Source organism: Mangifera indica, chromosome 11 (assembly GCF_011075055.1).
Source record: "Mangifera indica cultivar Alphonso chromosome 11, CATAS_Mindica_2.1, whole genome shotgun sequence".
Classification (NCBI taxonomy): Eukaryota; Viridiplantae; Streptophyta; class Magnoliopsida; order Sapindales; family Anacardiaceae; genus Mangifera; species Mangifera indica.
The window spans coordinates 14,995,227-15,016,041 of record NC_058147.1 but is presented as its reverse complement, the minus strand read 5'-3'; the positions used below and the strand labels follow the sequence as shown (position 1 = coordinate 15,016,041).

At 32.5% G+C, this 20,815-nt stretch overlaps 1 protein-coding gene across 7 annotated transcripts; it reads right to left on the bottom strand.

Annotated features, from left to right (window-relative positions):
- Positions 1–297: 297 nt before the first annotated feature.
- On the bottom strand, positions 298–13,766 carry LOC123229007 (phosphatidylinositol-3-phosphatase SAC1). 7 transcript variants are annotated; one of them, XM_044654556.1, is made up of 17 exons: positions 13,558–13,765; positions 13,249–13,456; positions 12,975–13,140; positions 10,959–11,181; positions 9,238–9,314; positions 8,182–8,369; positions 8,002–8,099; positions 6,865–6,998; positions 6,628–6,756; positions 4,675–4,736; positions 4,352–4,590; positions 4,122–4,243; positions 3,743–3,853; positions 3,406–3,615; positions 2,646–2,837; positions 830–941; positions 298–703 (listed from the first exon to the last, which is right to left on the bottom strand). In XM_044654556.1, the coding sequence occupies exons 1-17, from the start codon at positions 13,678–13,680 to the stop codon at positions 455–457; spliced, it is 2,643 nt and encodes an 880-aa protein (XP_044510491.1). In that variant the 5' UTR covers positions 13,681–13,765; the 3' UTR covers positions 298–454. The 7 variants fall into 7 exon arrangements, with proteins under 7 accessions (XP_044510491.1, XP_044510492.1, XP_044510486.1 ...); XM_044654557.1 differs by having other exon boundaries at positions 4,675–4,721; positions 13,558–13,764; XM_044654551.1 differs by having other exon boundaries at positions 4,352–4,736; positions 13,558–13,764.
- Positions 13,767–20,815: the final 7,049 nt, after the last annotated feature.

Sequence of the window (20,815 nt, the reverse complement as noted above, 5' to 3'; positions counted from 1 at the left end):
TGGACAAATGTGCATGCAAGATATACATCGTTCATCTAAAATGATGAAACTACCCTAATGGTTTAGTGACAACCATGAATGAAAAAGATGGTCATACATCAAAGGGTAATGCATGTCAGTGCATTAGAAAAAGCACACCCATGCATTATACTTTAAGAATGAATGACTACGCACCCGATAGCAAACGGTTGTGCATAATAGAAAATTAAGAAATAAGAAGGTAAGTTACGTTATGAATCTTGAAAACTCCAATGGAGTAATGTAAACCTACAACTATAGGATATTGCCTCAAGAGTCTTAAGTATGAAAGGCTAGAAATTAGTCTATTAACAGAAATATTAGCACCATTCAGCAAACCATGCATAAGTATTCAAATGCTTTTATCTTTGTAATGACTAACAAGAATAATTTACATTATAGAAAAATAATAATGAAACACAGCTGCAAAGTTTTTTCACACTTTCTGCAACTTCTCCTCCCCAACCATCCATCTTGACAACCTACTAGGATCTTTAGTAAACAATTTACATGATGTGGGGATGATCCCAAGATCAGAACCAATTTGATCATACTCCCTGAGGGCTGCTTCCATCTCTGCTTCAACGACATCGCTATTTACCACATCAATTCTATTCATTTCTAGAACATGAGAATAGTGAATCTCCTTCTGAAGATCATTTTGGAATGGTTCCATTGCTGGGCCCTGCGAGTCCAGAAGTTGAGTATAAGAGCTTGTTTCCAGTACCAATTAATTTTCGTGCTTATATGCCCCAGTTATGAAAAGAATGGAGCTAGCTATATTTTACTTCTAAGAACATTAACAAATTACCTGGCATAGTTCAGCATAATGTTTATACATCTCACTGCCTTCGTCTTGATCACCGAGAAGTGTTTCACCATACCAACCATTGGCTTCATCAGCAGAAGTCATTGTGAGGTACCTACAAAATCATACAACAATAAAATGAGATATCATGCGACAGTAAGTGCACAATGGGTACTAGTAATGAGACTTTCTGTGTAAGTTATTAACAGACATGAATAGTTATAAGAAGATCAGCCACGGAAATGAACAATAAACATTCCCATTTAGAGGTGCCATCACCTTTCAGGATTTGGCAATGGAGTAAAAACTCAAAAGAACAAATAACCCTTTGCTTTTACAAAAATAACAAGAAACTCCCTGACATAAGTCTAAATATGCATGACTGCCACCTGACACAGGCAGACCAGTGAAATCCCGAATTTTCTTCTGATTTTTAAAAGCTTTCAGTAAAGTTCTAAAATTGAGACCCTCCATCATTTCCTCAATACAAATAACCCACCACTTTTCTGGAGACATTGTCCAAGTGCAACAATTATTTTTTACAAGAAAGAGGGATCATTTATAAATTAAACTCTATAGTCAGGCCAGACAATTTGGCAGTATGAGAGAAGGAAAATTGAAATACAGATTATGCATACATGTGATTGGTGGAAACTAGCAACCCATCTATTTATAATTGAGAAAAGCTCATCTACAATTTCTATACGCTAACTCAAATTTATTTATTTTTTTAAGTATACATAATAATTTAGCATGAATAACTGTCTAATAAAAAATTAATCTGACCTGCCAACTTGACCATACCTTGAATATACTTATTTATCCGTTCCATCAAAATCAATATTAATATAGGGGAGCAGGGGATCAAATAAATTAAACTTTTATGAGTTCTTTCAAGGTTTGTTCTTGCACATTCAAACTACATAAGTAGGTGAAAAAAGTATATCATTGCATTTTTACACTCAAAAATAATTTTGAACAAAATAACAGAAGCAAAAGTTATCCGTATTTTCAATATATCTCATGAAGTTTTAAGTTAATACTCAACTATTTACCATTTTAACCAACAACTGCTCACCTTAACAGAAATTTCATTAGCATTTGATTACCACCATTTTTTTTTTTTTTTTGCCTTTAAAAAAAAGAAAGTGGGTTATTTGTATTTTCAGGAAATGACATGGGTTTTAGAGTTATTATCCTTACATAGGCAACTGATAATTTATGATGCTAAGTGAATTCTAGAGTGAAACTTTCAAGCAACAATTTCACTGTGTTCAAGATTATAAATCCAGATAACTTACACATGTATAAAATGTTGTATCTAAGATTTAATGGTGGCAATCTCCAACAGATTGTGTTTCAATTAAAACATGGGAGTTGTGTCTGAATCTACATACTACAATACTAATCAATAAATCTAAGGCCACCTACATATCTAAGATGGATGAAAATTTCTAAAGCCCTCAATGTTAACCGAACCAAAACTCTATTCCAACTCACAAATAAACTGATGTGTATAGAATCATGTCCAGATACTGCAAGCGCGCAACTCTGCTGTGTAATGTATAATCTAGCCAGGTTTCACCTAAATCATACCAGTAGGTACCTGGCCCAAGAGCAGAGTACAGAATACCCACATTGTTACACTTAGGTTTGTAAATGCTATTATGGAGTTCAAGCTTTGGCTCCAAACAAAGCCAACTTGAGGGCCAACCTAGCTACTGACAAAATGAACTGGGTTAACCAAGTTATAACACTGAGAAACAGCATTAAAGTGTCCCTCCTATGCAAAATGGGAATGCTTTGCAAAGAAAATTACCTCTGGAAGACATTTTCTTCATTTACATCATCAACTGAAGAAAACCAATTCAAGTCGTAGAAACTGTCAGCTCTCCTGTCATTATGAAATTCTCGATTTACAATTTCATGTGACATAACTTTGGGAGCAGACACACTTCCTTCAAGCTTTCTCTGGCCAAAGAGCCAATTTGGACTCTTCAACTGTATTTCACTACATAAGAAATTTCCTCAAGTTGGCAAAAATATAAAATAAATAGCTTCTTGACATATAGGCACAAATTCCCATATTTACACTGGCAAAATCAGAGGGTTAAACAAAAATCAGATAATGAAAATACAACACACAAATACCTAAGAGTGATGAAATAAAAATGTGGACATGAAACAAATTGAACAAAATGAACTGCAAGTTATAGTTCATCCAAGTACTCCAAAACTGGCCTCGAAATGAAGAAACTAAACATGTTAATGAGATTGGTGGAGAGACAAACCTTTCGACTAAAAGGTGATCCACACATCTACACAACAATACATCTAATAAATAAGACTGTGTAGTACCCTAGACAGCCGACTAAAAGAGTATCAGAAGCTGTATTAAAAAGGTAGAAAAAACTAAAATCATAAGCTTACAGGGAAAGTAAGTCCTAAACATCAGAACAGAAGAGATGGAAGTCATAAACATGAGCAGAAAAACTGACACGGTAAACAAATCAAATTCTTTTGAGAAAGGAGAAAGAAATTGTGTGCACATGCATAATGAGAATTGGAGGAAGATTTACGCTGCATCAGGTGCCACACCCGAATTTACGGCACCACCACCTAGTCTTTGATCTGGTTCACTGCAAAGTCTAACATTTCTTATTGAGCTACATGTTTTGGCTATCAATTTTTCAAAGGAAGTCAATTTCAATCGAGAAAAATCTTCTCTGCAAGCTGGAACAGGGACAAGAATCATTCCATGTCCTACAGCTTTAACAGTAGCTTCTGAACTGCAAAGTGAACAATTGAAAGAGAAAATAAACTAAAATCTAATATGATAACATATCTGCTACTGTGTGTGAGTGTGTAGTGTCAATAAAGCATATAACTTGTACAACGCAAGCACAAAATACCTACCTTTTGTCAGGGAATAGGTCATCACCAATCCCAGACACATGAAGATAATAATCAGAATCCAATTCCCATAGAGCTGGTTTCCCTTCCTGTGGTTGAAAATAACCCAAAAATCTGGAAAAACCAACAAAATGTGATAGTTTCAGAACATGAATAACTTTAAAACCAATCTAATGTACAACACGACCATTGTATCACTAATCTTTTCAAAGATAATTACTAAGGCTCTATGGAATAATTTTTCAAGAGACAAGGGAAAAAAACAATTTATACATGTAAAATTAAAAATAAAATGACATGCATGATTAAAATTTTAAGGTATAAGGGAAAAACAATTTATAAATGTAAAATTAAAAATAAAATCACAGGTAGGAATAAGTACAAATTTATTGCATCTTGCTTTTCACCATCAGTATAGGCATTACTGTAGTATCGCCTGATAGACTTGAGAAATTCTCTTGACTGGGTAGTAGCTTTCCACTTTCCCTGCCTCTCTGGAAACACCTGAGAGGAAGGATGTATTGGTAGTCCAAAAAGAGGATACAAAAATAGATATGCAAATTCATTAACCAATAAATTCATTAAAATACAGCGTGTCAGAGAAAATCATACAGTATTATGAGCAGCAGAGCCACCATATTGTTGTGCAAGAGCATCCCCCATGCTCTGATACATATCCATAAGAGCTGCAGCTATGCTGCTATTAGGGTCAACTTTTGGCATGTCTGTCAAACCCATTGCATTTAGTTGGTGGCCCAAAGCAGCAAGCCCATAAGCATACTGTGCAACATTAGTACGATCTAAGCAATCAATGCAATTAGTGCGCAGAACTCCACTTTGAAAACATGGTGCTGCACCATCATGGTTGTCTTTTTTATTTTGCTGGCTGAAATCCGTATCTCTTTCTCGATTAATTATACAACCTAAATTCTCACCATTACTTGCAAGCCTTGCAAGGTCCCCAGAACTGGCACGCAACTCTCTAAGAGAATCATCTCAGCAAGAAAAAGACATAAAAAGAAAACCAGTGCTTCCCCAGTTAGAATTTTGAAAAATCACAGTAAATATCTTGTCTAAGCACCTAATAACATTTTATGCTGAGATGGAAAACCACACACCCTCAAAGAATGGTTTTCAAATACCATGTATTTATGCACCTGTAACAGTCAACACAGTGTTGCCATATATTTAACTCTGGTTTTGAATATCAAAAAAGAAAAAAAACCAGGAGTATATGTATGTAGCCATCAAGTTGTTTATGAGTAGAGTGCCAAAACAGAAAATGAGAATTTGTCTGCATATAATACCTAATGAACACGTTAATATAGAATTTGTATTATTTTGTGACAAAAGAAATAAAATTAATTTGTTGCTTCCATAATCGAATTTGAGGTATCCTGATGAGGAAGTACTCAACCAAAACTTCAAATGTGTAAATTTATTTCTCCATAGATTCTGAGAAAAGAACTTTAAGAAAATTGTCATTCCTAACCAATATTACTTAGAATCTTCCTACTTTAAATTGTTTTCTCCATAGGTGTATTCACTCCACCTACAACTAATGTGAAAACAAATGAGAAAAGCCATCTCCTCCCTTCTTCCACTTTTGCCTCCCATTTAAGATATGCAAAAGCCATAATCTAAACTCCCCAATTGTAGACAAACAAGAAAATCCATCTCCTCCCTTATTCCCCACTTGCATCTCATTGTAGATATAGAAAAGCCACAATCCAACCTCCCCTGCTCCCTCTCATGAAGAACCAAGTCCACCAAACCCTAATCTAAATGCTACTTAACCACCATCCCTTCTAGCTTTTCTTTCCTAAATTACTCCACTTCATTGACCACCAACACAACATAAAAGTATTTTTGTCCGCTTGGCAAAGGCTCATCGAGAAGTGAGGCTTATCACTTCTTTCTTGCTGTCTATTAAGCAATTAAGACAACACTTAGTGGCTTAAAATGGATTAATTGCAACCATCGCTAAAAATTTAGAAACTGAAAGCTAGACACTAACTTTAGGAATATTATACAAAATCACCTTTAAAAATTATTCAAAAACCACCCCTATTGACAGAACCTTTTAGTCCATTAAAAAACTATGAAATATAAATTGTACACTTACTTTTATATCTTAAAAATAATGAGATAAAATTTATAAAAACACCCTACTAAAAATATCATAAACCCCAGATATTTTGTCTTTCATATATATATATAAAAAAAAAAAAAATGAATTTCTATTTTCCTCTCCCATTTTTTCTCCTTTTTTCAGATCCCTAAAACCTTCCAAACACAAAAATGGTTATGAGACTAGCATCGTTCATGCCAATGGTGGTTGAGTTAGTAGTCCAACATGACCATCATGTAGTCTGATGTTACACCCAACATGGTCACATCATGGCTTCATATTGTAAACTGTGCCTCAAGTTACCACTAGTGACGGCCACATGATGAACTTAAGCTATGACGGCCTTAAACTGATACACAAGGTGGTGTTTCTTTCCAACCAGAGAACCACCAAATACAACTACCACAATACTCATGCACACCCCAAACAACACCATTGCCCACATTTCAGACAACTACTACCACTTCATTTCAATTATTATTATAAAAATTAATTGAGTTGGATGTTTGTACAAGTGCCATGAATTTCTATGCTTTTGCTTTTCATTTGGCACCAAATTAAGAAAAGAGTTGCCTTTACCATCCAAGAATTCAGAGGTTATTCATTCTACCATTTGCTTAAATGCATGGAAGGGATGTTTTGGGAAACATGCTTGAGGAGAGAAGGTTTTGCAGGTAATAAGAGGTAATGGGGAAAGATTTGTATAGCAAAGCTCTTAAAGAAGACTACATGTGCTCAAAATATTGAAATTTAATACCTTCCAGTTCGACTAGGTTGGTTCGTTTTCCTCTTAACGATGCTTGGTTTACCACTATAGTAAAAACCAGTCAAGTCAAGTGCTTCACTTGCCACACCACCCAAAACAGCTAAAACATTGGCAGACTTGCTTGAAATCGGCAAAGGAAAAAAAAGGGTTAGCTGACACATGAAATGTGGCTTCTTTCTTGCGTTAGATAGGATGATAATTCCTTTGTAAGGAAACATACATGCTTACCTCTTTGCAAACTTATGGAAGTCCCAATGTATAAATCGAACTTGGTTTTCTTCTGGGAGAATTGTGTTAAGATACCCAACTGCATGTGCAAACTCACGCCTTAGCATCATTTCTCGAGGCCTTTTCTCAACAGTCTGCATTTTGATATGTAAATGAGCTTTATTGAATATTGAAAAATAATTTTATATACCTACCAAAAAAAATAATTTAATAACTAATATATAAAAGGATGACAAAGAGAAAAGAGAAAATGTTATGTCACAATGTGTTTCTACATTGTGACATATGCTCTTAAAAACAAATATGGGGATAGTAGGGGGCAAAGAACCCTCATAGCCAAGTTGCAGGTAATGAAATAAATAAGAACTGGGACAAAACAAACATGCTTTAAGACTGAAACCTATAAAAACAAAAAAAATAAACACCTTTATCTTGTAAAAACACAGACCCCAAGCATTATTATATTCTATTTCTTTCAGATCATTATACAACTAATTTAGGAAACAAATCAATCAATGCACAATTACATAAACAGTAACAACATGAATCCATCAACAAGCAGTTAAGAAAAACTTGCCAAGAGAACACCTGAAAAAACATATTCCATAATATTCTTCCATCCTCCGTCATTTGATTGGTTGAAATTATAAAAACCGATGAAAGAAAAGAAGATAAATCATCTATTTCTCTATTATTCAGGTTTCTTGTAGAACTAAACCAATCAAATTTACCTTAATGCTTTACAGTTTTGTCCTTTTCTGTTTTCAGCCTTACATTTAGTTCATCAAACACACTCAATTCATGTGTAGTAGCCTCATGTATTTCTCTTCTACCATGATAATGACAAATAAAATTGAATCCAGAAATACCCAAGTTGATTACAAAATCCATTGGCAAAGTAAATCTAGTTGAAATAGCATATTTAAAGACTTAAGTGACTAATCTCTGCAATGTGATTAATTATATAAGCTTTGTGCAATATTTGACAGAAAATAATCATCACTGTTGTTTAGGTTTGATCAATACAAAAAAGATAAGCATTCATACACCAACAATTATTATATTGCAAACATGAAAGCATTATGCAATATAAAGAGTATAAGAAAGCAAGTTTCACAAAATGTAATTGAAAGGAACCTTGATTAAATTTAAAACAATTATTGGATTGCCATATCTCTTTGCCAGGTCTTCAAAATGCAGTTTAGTTGCCTGATATGTAGGATCATACCTCTGCACTGAAATTGAGAGGAAACATTGAAAGATTTTCCGTAAAATACTTATACCAAGAATAATAAATGCGTCAAACAATGTTCTTACAGATAATATCAGGCTTAGGACTGAATCTGGAAGCTTCTTGTGACCAGAAAAGGGGAATTGAACCACGCATCTGCACCACAGAACTCATTTTTCCCTTACATGATCCAGCTTCCTCATCAAGGACAATTTGCTCTGTTTCAACATCATTTGCAACTCTTCCTCGATCATTGACTCCCCTTTTCAAGTAACTACAGGCAACAATAACTTCTAAATATAAAACACTATAAAAGATGTAAGAATACAACATTTCCAAAATGGAAATATTCCCAGAATATTATTATTAAGTGAACCCTTTATGGTCTTTCAAATATTTCCTATTGTTGATTTAATAGATTCATGAAAATAATTCAGACAAAGAAAACTTTTGTAATCAGTTCACTTGTTGTTACAGTGATAGAACCATGAGAAAAACATAATATAAACATAGCCCCTGACTTCTGTCCTATTATTCTCTCTATCTCTATTTCTTACACTCCTCAAGCGCAGTCAGGCTCTCACTAAAAACTACTTTATGCACAGGGAAGGGAACAATCAAATGAAGTACAAAGAGGATTGATATAGAAAAAATTTCTCAAGTTTTGAAGATGGAAAACTTTGTTAAAAATGAAGAGAACTCAGAAAACGGAAACTAGTTTTTTCTTGCTTATTCAATTGAGGAGAGAATATACATGAAACCACGCACATATGACTTTGTATTTAGGCAACTTAAAAACGTTCATAAAATTCAAATTGAACTAGCTAATGCAAGATACAAATGGAAACAGACCTTTTTAGATGTCGATTGGAATCCATGAAAGAAAAACCTACAATTATGCCTCAAAATAGGTCGGAAGCCACATTTTTATAGCCACTTTAAATAATCCTAAGGCATCATGAACTGGATTTACAGCCAAAAGTTTGTTGAAAGTGATGCTTCCCAAAAATAATTCAGAAAAATTTAAAGCAACTGTGTACTATGCATGCAATATCAGAAGACTTGTATCACATAGCCTACTAGTTTGAATGACATTTAGAATTTCATGAATAAATGAACATGAGTTCAAAAACAAAGAATACCGTGTTCCAGCAAAATGACGCGAGCGTCTAGAAATCAGAGAAACACTGAAATCCCTTCCAAAGATAGATAGCCTAGTCTGCCATCATCAATATATATTCTATCACACTTTGAACCATTCAACAAGATTATACAGAAAGTAAATAAGCAGAAATACAGGGAGCAAACTGCAAACTGCATTGTGCAAATATATTTTACAATGACAGAACAATAGAAAATTCTATTCAACTTCACTGTTTGGACAAGATCAGAGTGAGGGTAAAATAGAAATTTTAAGCCTTTTTAAGGTCAACTAATGGTTAATTAACTGAATCTATTCATAAGGTGTGTTTCTACATAATTTTTGGAAACTTTTGGGAGATTGTTAGGTCTCAGGTGTATGTTGCACGTAAAAAGAAGAAGAATTCAGAGGTGGAGCACGGTAGCAGTGGAAAGAATGACAGTGGATAGGAGCTACAAAGACCAACTGGCAATATAGGATTGGGACAGCTAACAAATCAAAATATGAGGGAACCACTAAAGATCATGAGAACACGTGGCAGAGAAGAAAAAGTAGGGTTGATGGCAAGCCACAGAAGGGGACAGTTAGAGAAGGGAAAGCAGAAAATTATCAGGTGATTAGGGAATTGAGGGAGAGAACAGGCCTCTCAAACTGCCTGGAGTTTGATTTTCTATTTTATCATTTCTGATTCACTACTTTTATTTTAGTAAGTAGAAAGTGTAATGAGCTTTGTAAATTGCACTTGGTATAAGATGAAATTTGAGAAGTCTTCATGAATCCAATTTAGAATTCATATTTGAAATTGATTCATTTTGTTGCTACTTGAACTTGGAATATTGATATTGGAGTGCTGCTATTGAGAAGTTGAATTGGGAACTCTTATTGCTTGATTGAGACAATATACAGCAGAGCATTTATAGTATTGCTGAAGAAAATACAGAAAACAGGGGTGGTGCTGCTGGATTTCTCTCAGGTACCTAACAGAGATCAATTGATTAAAAACCATAAATAAAAATTCCAAAACTTCTAGGATGATTAATGATTTTTTCCTTTAAAACAGTGAAGAGGTTAATTTCATATGGGGCTAATTCTTCTATATAATTTCAGTATATAATAAAAACAATTTTGGAATAGCATTTTTCTGGAAAAATTTAAATATATTAATTAATATATTATTTGTAAAACTAATAATTTCATTAAAGGTTTTCCGTAAATGTCATAAAATTTTTCCGGATTTTTTTTTACTTTTTAAATTTATAGAAATAAAAAATTAAATGTAATGCAAATAGGGACAAAATTGACAAATAAGAAATAGAAAAATTGTGTAGGCAAAAATTAGTCAACTCAGATTTAACAGAAAAATCTCACGATAGGATGTGTTTTGGGTAGTTTTAGTAGTTATGGGACGGAAAGTCAGATTTTCAATTTCAAGGGCTGTATTAACCCTTATGAGAAATTATATTCTTAGCATATTTATGGGCGACGGTCTCTAAACAATTTAAGGGTATATATTAATTTGTTTCATTTATGCTTTGAGTTTGAGACCCTGTCTGAAGAGTAATTTGAAATCCTTTATTCAGTTTCTAAATACTGTAGATTTTCCAGTGTACCATTTTGTTTCACTATATTAGTAAAAACAAATTTAATTTCTTCTTTATTATCTAAAGTGTAAAAATAATAATTAAATGTACAGAAATATAAACATTAGACAGAACCACATACCTGCTTAAAATGCCCATGAACTAATGCTATTGTCCAAATGGTGTTATTACACCGCGATCGAATGGCTTGCGTTAAATATGCATTCCACACAAATATGTTATCATAAGGCATACCTTCCTCACCCATTGAAGACACATTCTTTTGCAAACTTTGCATGATGGGATATGTATAGCTAAAGAAAAAATCTTTGGTCAAATCAACACTGGATAATAGCTTTTTGTACCTGCAAATTGGCAAATAAACAGTTAATAACCCTGTTAAAATGCTTTAAGAGTTTAAATAGAAACTAAAGCAGCAGGCGAGAACAAGGGATGCACATAAATTGTGAAGCTAATCAATCAAAAAGAGAAAAGAAAAGAAAATAGGGAGGAGATTATCTCAGGAGTACTAGTACAGAGATTGAATCATTCATGACACCGAACAGAAGGAACTTAGCTTTTAATAAGAGAAGAAGAAAAAATAACAAGATAGATAATTAAGAATTACTGAGATAGAAAAGAATTAGATATTTAGAAGAAGAACTAGAAAGAACTTCAGGAAATGATACTCCCTTATTAACATCAACTCTCTTATATTCAAACAAAAATAACATATTTATAAGCTAAAGAAACCAAAATCAATTGTAATAATTGTAATTCTAATAGGGCAATGAAATATGAAAATTCTAATCCTAGGGAAAAAATGAAACAATGAAATAACTAAGACACCAGATCATAAAAGATAGAAAGATACAGGACTAAATAGTCCTTTGCATCCAATATATTCTACATCAGCTTCCTAGCTGAGAAGGTTTGGTGGCTTGGCACTTAGGGGCTCCCAAGTTGTAATTTATCCATGCAAAAAAGAGGTAATTGGGAAAATGGCAATGTTGTGGAGCATTGGTTATGGTAAATAGTCAAAATGAACCATTTTGTTCTATATAAAGCAAGAATTAAGGGAGGATCTGTATTTATACCATCATTCTATGACAATGAAGATATCTGGTTTAAATGTAAGGAGTCAAGCTGACTAACAATGCTATTAGCCACCTTATACAAAGGTCTTAGTAGTTTAGCTTTCTAGCCTTAGCTCTTACTGATTACTAAGAATAAAGAAAAGTTTGCTCCTCAATTTTTCTCTTCTTACTTCTATAATTCCTCCCTTTGATTCCTCTATTCCATGATCTTCATAAGTTTCTTTTTTCTTCCTCAAATTTTGTCTCCTCATCTTGCATTTTTCTATTTCATGATCTTCATAAGTTCCCTACTGTAACACTAGAGGGTTTGTGCAGAAAGTTTGTCCTTAATATTAGAAAAATTTGTTCATTCTCTTGTAAATCTCCTTTAAATAATTCAGCCATACTTTGTTTCTTAGCATATAATATAAGATCATTAATAAACCAGAAACGAAGCAATTAGCACACATGTAATCTACAATAGCAAGTCACCGAAAGCAACAAAGGTCCCTCCATTTTTTATATGACAAAACTGGAAAACTATAGTTACATGATTTCTTTAGTTTTAGCCATTTTATTAGTGGTATGGAAAACTTGACTGTACACAGCCATCCTCATAACTCTACCATATTTTACACCATAATCCAAAAAACAAAAATGGGAAATGGCAAGAAGGGTGCATCTCTATGAAAAAATAAAACGTAAACTCAACCAATTGTTTCAGTTCACGCTTATACATCCTGAAAAAGGAAAAAATTCTGGATAAGAAACAATCAAAGCGTTCTTTCTTTCTTACAACAAATGGATAACCAGGCATGAGAAGCCAACTCTGGCTCTAAATTAAAATGAATTCAACCCTATGTCTCAGCCATGATAGCACAAGTTTTACACAAGGCATAAGGGGTATGATGATTAGTAAAGATCACAGTGGTCCACAAAGGATAAATAAGTATAAAAATAAAATTCTTTTATCTATACATCACAACTTTAAATTGTCTAGGTCCACAGAAATTCAGTTATAAATCAATTTAACCCAAAGAATCATGGCCAAATAAATGAAAACTACATCAAGTGGAAAATACCTGAGTTCGGTTTTAGAGTGCGCCACATCTGATTGCATAGAGATGTGAGGAATCGTAATCAGTTGGCTCTCATCAATACTATATATTGCATGACCGCATATACATCCGATTTGTCTTCGCTTGGTAACCAAAATCAAATAATATGACTCCAAAAATTTAATGCAACCTTTAAAAAAAACAAACTCAATCACATACTGAAATTAACAAAAACAACAATAACAACAATAACAGCAACAATAATAATAATAATAATAACTGAAATAATAGGCCTAACCTGCAATCCCAAAAACCTTAGCCACGGGGGTGAGGCCGCCGGTAGCACGATTTCCTTCATCAATCCGTTGAAGCAAGTTCTTGATTTCTTGGGGGGAATAAACCACAGGATCCTCGCTGATATTTAGATCAGATGGCTCTGATCGATCAATTTTCAACACTCGAAAAAACCTCTTGTTCCTGTCACTCCCAATCAAATAGAACCTCTGCTAAAAAAACAGAACTCAATTCAATTGAATAGCCCTTAGTTTATCAATTATTTGAAAATTACAGTAAAAAATAAAATTAAAAAAAAAAAAGAAAACCTCACCGCTCTGGTCTCGTAAAGCTTGAACTTCTCAAGGGAGTAGGAATTGGGGTCAATCTCGGGATAGTTTGAGGGGTGGATTTTAGCGGAAGAGGAGGCATATGCAGGCAAACGAGATTTCGCCATAGAATTAATGCATATTAATCTTGTCGGATGCAGATTTTATTTATAGGCTTCAATAATGAAAGGATCTCTACTCTCGGGTTACTTTATTATTTATTTAGTTTTTAAGCCCGGGTCAATCTAATATGTGGAAAAATCATATATTTTTTATTTAAATTCATCTCATATATATTTTTACAAAATACCTATAAAAAACGCAAACCATTTCATATTTGGTACAAAGGAATGAAAGGTTGAGCCTTCGATAATACTCATAAGCATTCTAGAATACGCTAGGGTTATTCCTAAACGTGTCAATTACAGGTGTATCTAAATTAGACTGAATTCAAAGGGATATTAATTAAAATAGACAAATTTTTTTCCGCTTAAACCTTTTTAGATAAACGTACAATAGTTTTTACTTTTATAAATAAATTTTTTTATAACTCCAAAAATACTTTTTCAGCCCTGTAGGTGTAGGCGCTGGAAGGAAAGTGTGGTGCATGCGGTGAGTGTATAGTACACGCAGTGCACGCGGTGCGTGCGCAGTGCGCGCAGTGCGCGTAATGCGTACAGTGCGCGCGGTGCGTGCCCAATGCGCAGTGCGTACAGAGTGCGCGCACCCTCATATAATATATATAAACAACTGCGCGCACCGTTTCTTATATATATATATATTAAATAATATAATATAATATAATATTTAAAATATATATTTATTTATATATATTTTTTATTTAAAATATATTATTTATTATATTAAATATATTATATATATATATATATAAAAGAAATGGTGCGCGCACCCTCGCACTCTGTTTATATATATATATATATATATATATATATATATGAGGGTGTGCGCATTCTGTATGCACCGTGCGCACTCCGTACGCACCGCACGTACCACACCTTCCTTCCAGTGCCTACACCTACAGGGCTGGGAGGGTATTTTTGGAGTTACAAAAAAATTTACTTATAAAAGTAAAACTACTGTGCGTTTGCCTAAAAACGTTTACGCGGAAAAATTTTGCCTATTTTAATTAATATCCTGAATTCAAATATCTCTTAATTTAAATTTGATTTGCATATAAAATAGTTAGTTCGAGTTCATATAGTTAGTTAGAGTTTTTTAAGTCAAAATTAAGTCTAATTTGAGTTCAATTCGGATAAAAAATTGTTCAACTCAATTCAATTCAAGTTTAACTCGATTTTATAACTTGAATTAATAGTTCAAATTTGTAGCGTAGTTTAGCTCAAATTAATAGTTCAAATATGTGGTTAGGAATCATGACTCAAGTTCATGGGTCATTAACAAGACGATATTGTTTTATTCAAATAATATTCAAATTTTCTTATTTAAGTCGAACCAAGACATAAATTAGAATTATGAATTCGAATTGATTCGAGTCATAAATTTAAATAAAATCAAGCTACGAGTTTCAACTACTGATTTGAGTTACAAATTTCAACTACTGATTTGAGTCAAGAATTCTAGTTAAACCAAATCTAACACCTTTTAACTGAAGCTTAATTCGATTTAAAAAATGAATCAAATTTTTTGACTCGAGTTTAATTTGAATTTGAATCAAATGAATTTGAGCCAAACTGGCTTAGATCATATCCAAGCCTAGCATCAATGGGTCATGTTAGGCCGAGTCAAATCAATTTCAGTGTAGCCTACCGTGCTTGTGGATCAAGCCAAGTTAATCCTACATAGTCGTGGGCTTTCATGTCAGGCGACCCACCAAAATATAGAAGCCCACGACACATCCCTCTATATATAGGGACGTGTCATGTTAGGGCCTTAACGAACCGCTATGTTAATTTTAATAGAAAGTAATTTTTTTATTAAATAACTTTTTAAATTATGCTTTTTAATAAAAAAAAAAACATGTTAGAAAATTGAATTATGATTAGAAAGAAAACAAACTTATTTACAATGGAATTGGTGAATTGAATTCTCATTATCAATCTCACCTAAGTAGGATTTAAAATTTGAGTTTGAATGAAACTTATACTTTACTTAACATTTATTTATAGTGGATAAAAGAAGTGGATGATTGTATTATAGGAAATTAAATAAAATACCTCATCCTACCTTAAACTAAGCAAAATGCCCCATTTTCTATTTGCTAAACAAAAATACCCAATTTTCAAAACCTCAAGCAAAAATGCCCTAAAAATTTTTATAAATATCAAAACTATCATTCACCACTTCTATATAAACTTTTACTCTCATATCTTTCTCACATCATTTAAACTCTCACTTTTACTCTCATTTTTATTCAATATTTGATATTGTGAGTTCGTTTGGAAAGAAAAAAATTTTTATTTCTGAATTCAAATTGAAAAAATTCAATTCGTGAGAATAAAGTACTTATACGAATTTTAACTCAAAACTTAATTTTATTTGTTAAATCAAGTTCGTATACTATATAAATGGGGCATTTAGATGTTTGATAATGTACTAGGGAGTTAAATAAACTATTAGAAAAATATGGGGGCATTTTATATTAAACAATATATGTAGGGTTAAATAAAATGTCAGAAAAACATGGGGGCATATCGATACAAGACAACATATGAAAGTATTAAAAAAAGTCAGATAAATATAGAACGTTAAATAAAATGTTAGAAAAATATATAAGACATTTTGATAATAAACAATATATGAAGGTTTTAAATAATCGAATAATCTAAGAGGGTGAATTGAACAATTTAAAATAATCTTTACCAAATTAAAGAATTAAACCAATTGATTTGATATAATAAATGTTGACTATTTTAATGCAATTTATAAGAAAATGATAAGAGATATTTTGAATAATCAACACAATCAAAATAACATAACATAAAATATAAGTTTGAGGGATGAGAAAATCAAATAAGCGATATATAGTGGTTCGGTCAACCGGATGAGAAAATCAAAATTATAATTAAAATTAATTTACTCTCAAATATATGAAAGTTCTCAGTGGCAAAAGTCTATCCCAAGTCAATTTAATTGGGTTTATATAGGAGAAAATGAGGAAAGTTATCGTTGTACACAAAAATTAACCGTTTTAGTTTTCCAAAAAACATAAAGTTTTGTCGACTGGATATAATTTAGTCAATCGGATGTGACGTAACACTTTTATAGTGTCTACGTGGCACTAGCCGTTAGAAATTTCAAAGCAAAATTTGATCGACTGAATTAAATTCGATCAACCGAATTTCTGAAAGCCAAAATGCATGGCTTTTGGATAATTCATAATCTGTCATCGAAGAATTCAACTGGTCAAATTCAATCAACCCCTAAATTTTTAAAAATTTATAATTTACCCCCTTGAACCTTTGAAAAGTGCAATTTAACCCATTTTTGAAAATTCTTTCAAAACCAACTTTGAGATATGAAAATGTAGTTCACAAAACTTCATTATTTTAAATGAGTTAATAAACTTTGGTAAAAATTTGGTTTAACCAAATAAGTTTGAAAAACAATATTTTAATCCAAAATATAAAAGATATAAGAATAAGTTTTTGAATGAGTTTTTATATGCAAATAAATACTCTAATCAAAACAAATGCTTCAATATTACAAGCATATCTACCTAAACTTGAGTTTTTCTTTAAATCTTCACAAATTCTTCACTTGAATCTTGTCTTTCATTTTCATCTTAATACTTCTTCAAGTGCATTAGGTAATTTTTTGTAATCTAAACTCATACTCAAATAAAGTTATTTGTCAATATGTTTAGGGACATATTAGTTTGTTAGCATCAAAATAAGAGCATAATGACTCCTTGAGTCAGCAGGTTTTAAATAAAATGTTAGAAAAATATAGGGGCATTTTGATAAAATATAAGCGCATCTCAATACAAAACAATATATGAAGGTGTTAAATAAAATGTTTGAAAAATATGGGGGCATTTTAAAATTAAACAATGTATGAAGGTTTTAAATAAAATATTAGAAATATATAGAGACATGTTGATAAAATATAGAGACATTTCGATACAAGACAATACATGAGGATGCTAAATGAAATGTTAGATAAATATGGGGGTATTTTAAAATTAGATAAAATATAAAGGGTGCTAAAAAATATGCCTAAAATGAGGGGGCATTTCAATATTAAAAGAATATCAAGTTCGTATATGTTATGAAAATATATGGTACATTTTGATATTGTATAATGTATTAAGGGGTAAAAAATATTAAAAAATATAGGGATATTTGAATATTAATCAATATATGCAAATAAACATTTTGGTTTCAGATAATGTATGGGGGTGTTTAAGAAATGTTAGGAAATTAGAGGGGCATATTGATACTTGATCACATATAAGGGGTTAAATGAAATTGTAGAAAAATATAGCGGTCATTTTGATATTGGTAAATGTTTGTTGTGGATTTTTTATGATAAGTGTTTAAATTTTTATCAAAATTTTCTATTGTAGGATTGATAATTGAAATGACTGGTTATATTGTTATTCATTTTCAAAGAGAATGGATCCAACGTGATCAGAACATAATAAAGTATGTTGGAGGTTTTAAAAAATTGGTTAAAATTTTATCCGAAACAGTACTTAAGGGATTTATTCAACTTTTAAGTGAAAAATGTGGTATCGATCCAATCTAAAACTACATCTAGCTTTACATGAAACCAAAAGGTATCAAACTTGATGCTCCTATAAAAATAAAAAATGATGAATATGTGAAGGGCCTTATAGATAAGTCGTGATACTTCCAAGAATGTATTCCAGTATTTGTTACATGTACTGCAATCCAAGAACAAGAAAAAGAAGAAATAAGTGGCCACGATGAAAGTCAAGTGAAAAAGGAATCCGATAGGGAAGACTTGATTGATTTCCATAGTGATGCATTCTTTATTGTTGCAGAATAGGCTTGTGGAAACAAAGATATGGTTCCAAATTAGGGTACTTTGATAAGAAAGAGATGACTGATGTTTTTCTTAATGAGCTGGACTTCGGGGATATGTCACATGTTAATTGTGATATAAATAGTCTCTAGCTTGAAGATCCTATTATTGATGGTCATAATTATTTTGGACCATTTTGTGATAATGTCTCCATTGATTCATTTAAGTGGCTACTCGATTTTCCTTCACAGCCTTCAATATCATTAAGTGATGTAGCATCGTAATAGGTAAGCCTCGAACGTGTCTGATCAAGGTATTAAATGACTCAGTAATATTGGTAGTCATTACATTATACCTATGCCCTGGAAAATATGCTCGTGCCCATCGATCGAAACCCACCTCGTACAGGTATGCAGCTGTATTAGGGTGCATGCGAGCCAGTGACTTCATTACCAATTGGAATTCATACTTTGTGTACGTCTTAGCTGCTTTCCAATACATCCATGTGACTTTGGCATTCTTCTTGTACTTAGACTGCATGTTACAATGGAGGTGGTGACAACAATAACCGTGATGCACACTAGGGAATACTTCAACCATTACATAAAATATGTTGACATGTCGACCTGAAATGATGGCTAAATGAGGTACCTCACCAATACAATCCTTTAGCTTTGTTAAAAACCAACACCATGTGTCATGATCTTCCCTAGGACCAATCCTAAAAGCAAGTGGATATATCTGATTATTCCTATCCAATGCAACAACAATAAATAATTGACCCAAATATCTACCATTTAAGAAAGCAACATCAATACAAATAATCAGTCGAATATGTTGCTCAAATGCACGGATACTATAACCGAATGCCATGTAAAAGTATTTAAATCGATCATAGTCATCCGTTAGTGTATGTGTCACCCTTCCCGGATTACAAAGTTCTAAATTGAGGCAATACTCTGACAGTAACATAAACGACTATTCTTGTATCCCCCTCAATGATTGAAGCGCCCAATTTCTTGTTCGTCATGCTTGTGCATATGATATATCAATTTTATATCGATCTGCGATATCAGCAATGATCTCCTTCGGTCAATAAACATGATCAACTAATATGAATTTGGTCCTCAAAATTTGACCTAAAGCTTGGGCACCTACTTGCCTATGATGAGGTAATATCTGATCTCTGCAACATGTGTGACAACTATCCATACGATGTAATTCAAAACTATCACTTTCTCCCACCCTAATTTCTCGTGCACGCCATTTACATTCTTCGTTATGATAGTTAACCACCCATCTAATCGTGTTTGATTTGTTCACCAAAAATTGATATCCCTTACAAAGAGCGTCTTGATATATCGTATCAATGGCATGTTGTTTACTTGGAAATAATGTACCAACTTTTGGAGAATCACTATCGATCGATACTTTTGAGCTTCTGGATGTAGATAGTTGATCAGGAAAAGGTGATAACCAATGAAACGCATCAGTACGAACATTACCACTAGTAGGATTTGTTTCTGGAAAACTACTTGTACCTCCAATATCTTTATTAACATAGGTATTCTCTTCAACCTCTGATTCTTCGATTGGAATATCATGTACAACCTTTCCATCAAATTCACTCCATTCTGGAAAAGTTGCTTCGTACCCATTAAGAAATTCTTCTACACAATACAATGCATCAACATTAACTTCATTTATATATGCAAAATCTTCCTCTATAAATTCTTGTTTCGGATTGAACTTGATATTTTGAATCTCTTCTACACTAATAGTTTGATTTTCTAGATAACTGCTCGGCTCATCACCTTGTAAATTTTCATCTGCTTGTTGAGCCTCATAATTATCATCATTAACTGTAGTTATAAAAAAAACTATAACACATTATTTGAAGAGATTAGATAGATCATTAAGAACCTCAACATCTTTATCATTCGAAATTTCTATCTGAATGTCGTCATCGAGATGCTTCGGTTTCATGCTTAACTGAATGTTAAATATCTTTCGATCTATATTACACTTGTCGCTCACTATTTCGATTAATTCTTCGAATGATGTGTGTTCTGGAATTTTAATCAATTTCCTAGTACCTCTTACATATTTTATAACATTGTCACCCTTTTCTATCCAATTTCCCCCGTATCTAATTGAAGCATATCCAATCATTTAGATTAATTCTACAATAAAATATATAATTAACATAAATAATACAACTGAAAATACTATTTACAGATATCTATTGCACAATTATACCTACTCCATAATTCAATTATATATTGTGACTACTTA

What these genes read in the sequence shown, in the direction of transcription:
- LOC123229007 (XM_044654551.1), bottom strand. Translation starts at nt 13,680, where the DNA reads ATGGCGAAATCTCGTTTGCCTGCATATGCCTCCTCTTCCGCTAAAATC. An exon ending in AGCTTTACGAGACCAGAGCG is followed by an intron (nt 13,457 to 13,557) that starts GTGAGGTTTTCT and finishes CTGTTTTTTTAG; the next exon opens with CAGAGGTTCTATTTGATTGG. An exon ending in GACCTATTCCCTGACAAAAG is followed by an intron (nt 3,616 to 3,742) that starts GTAGGTATTTTG and finishes TTCACTTTGCAG; the next exon opens with TTCAGAAGCTACTGTTAAAG.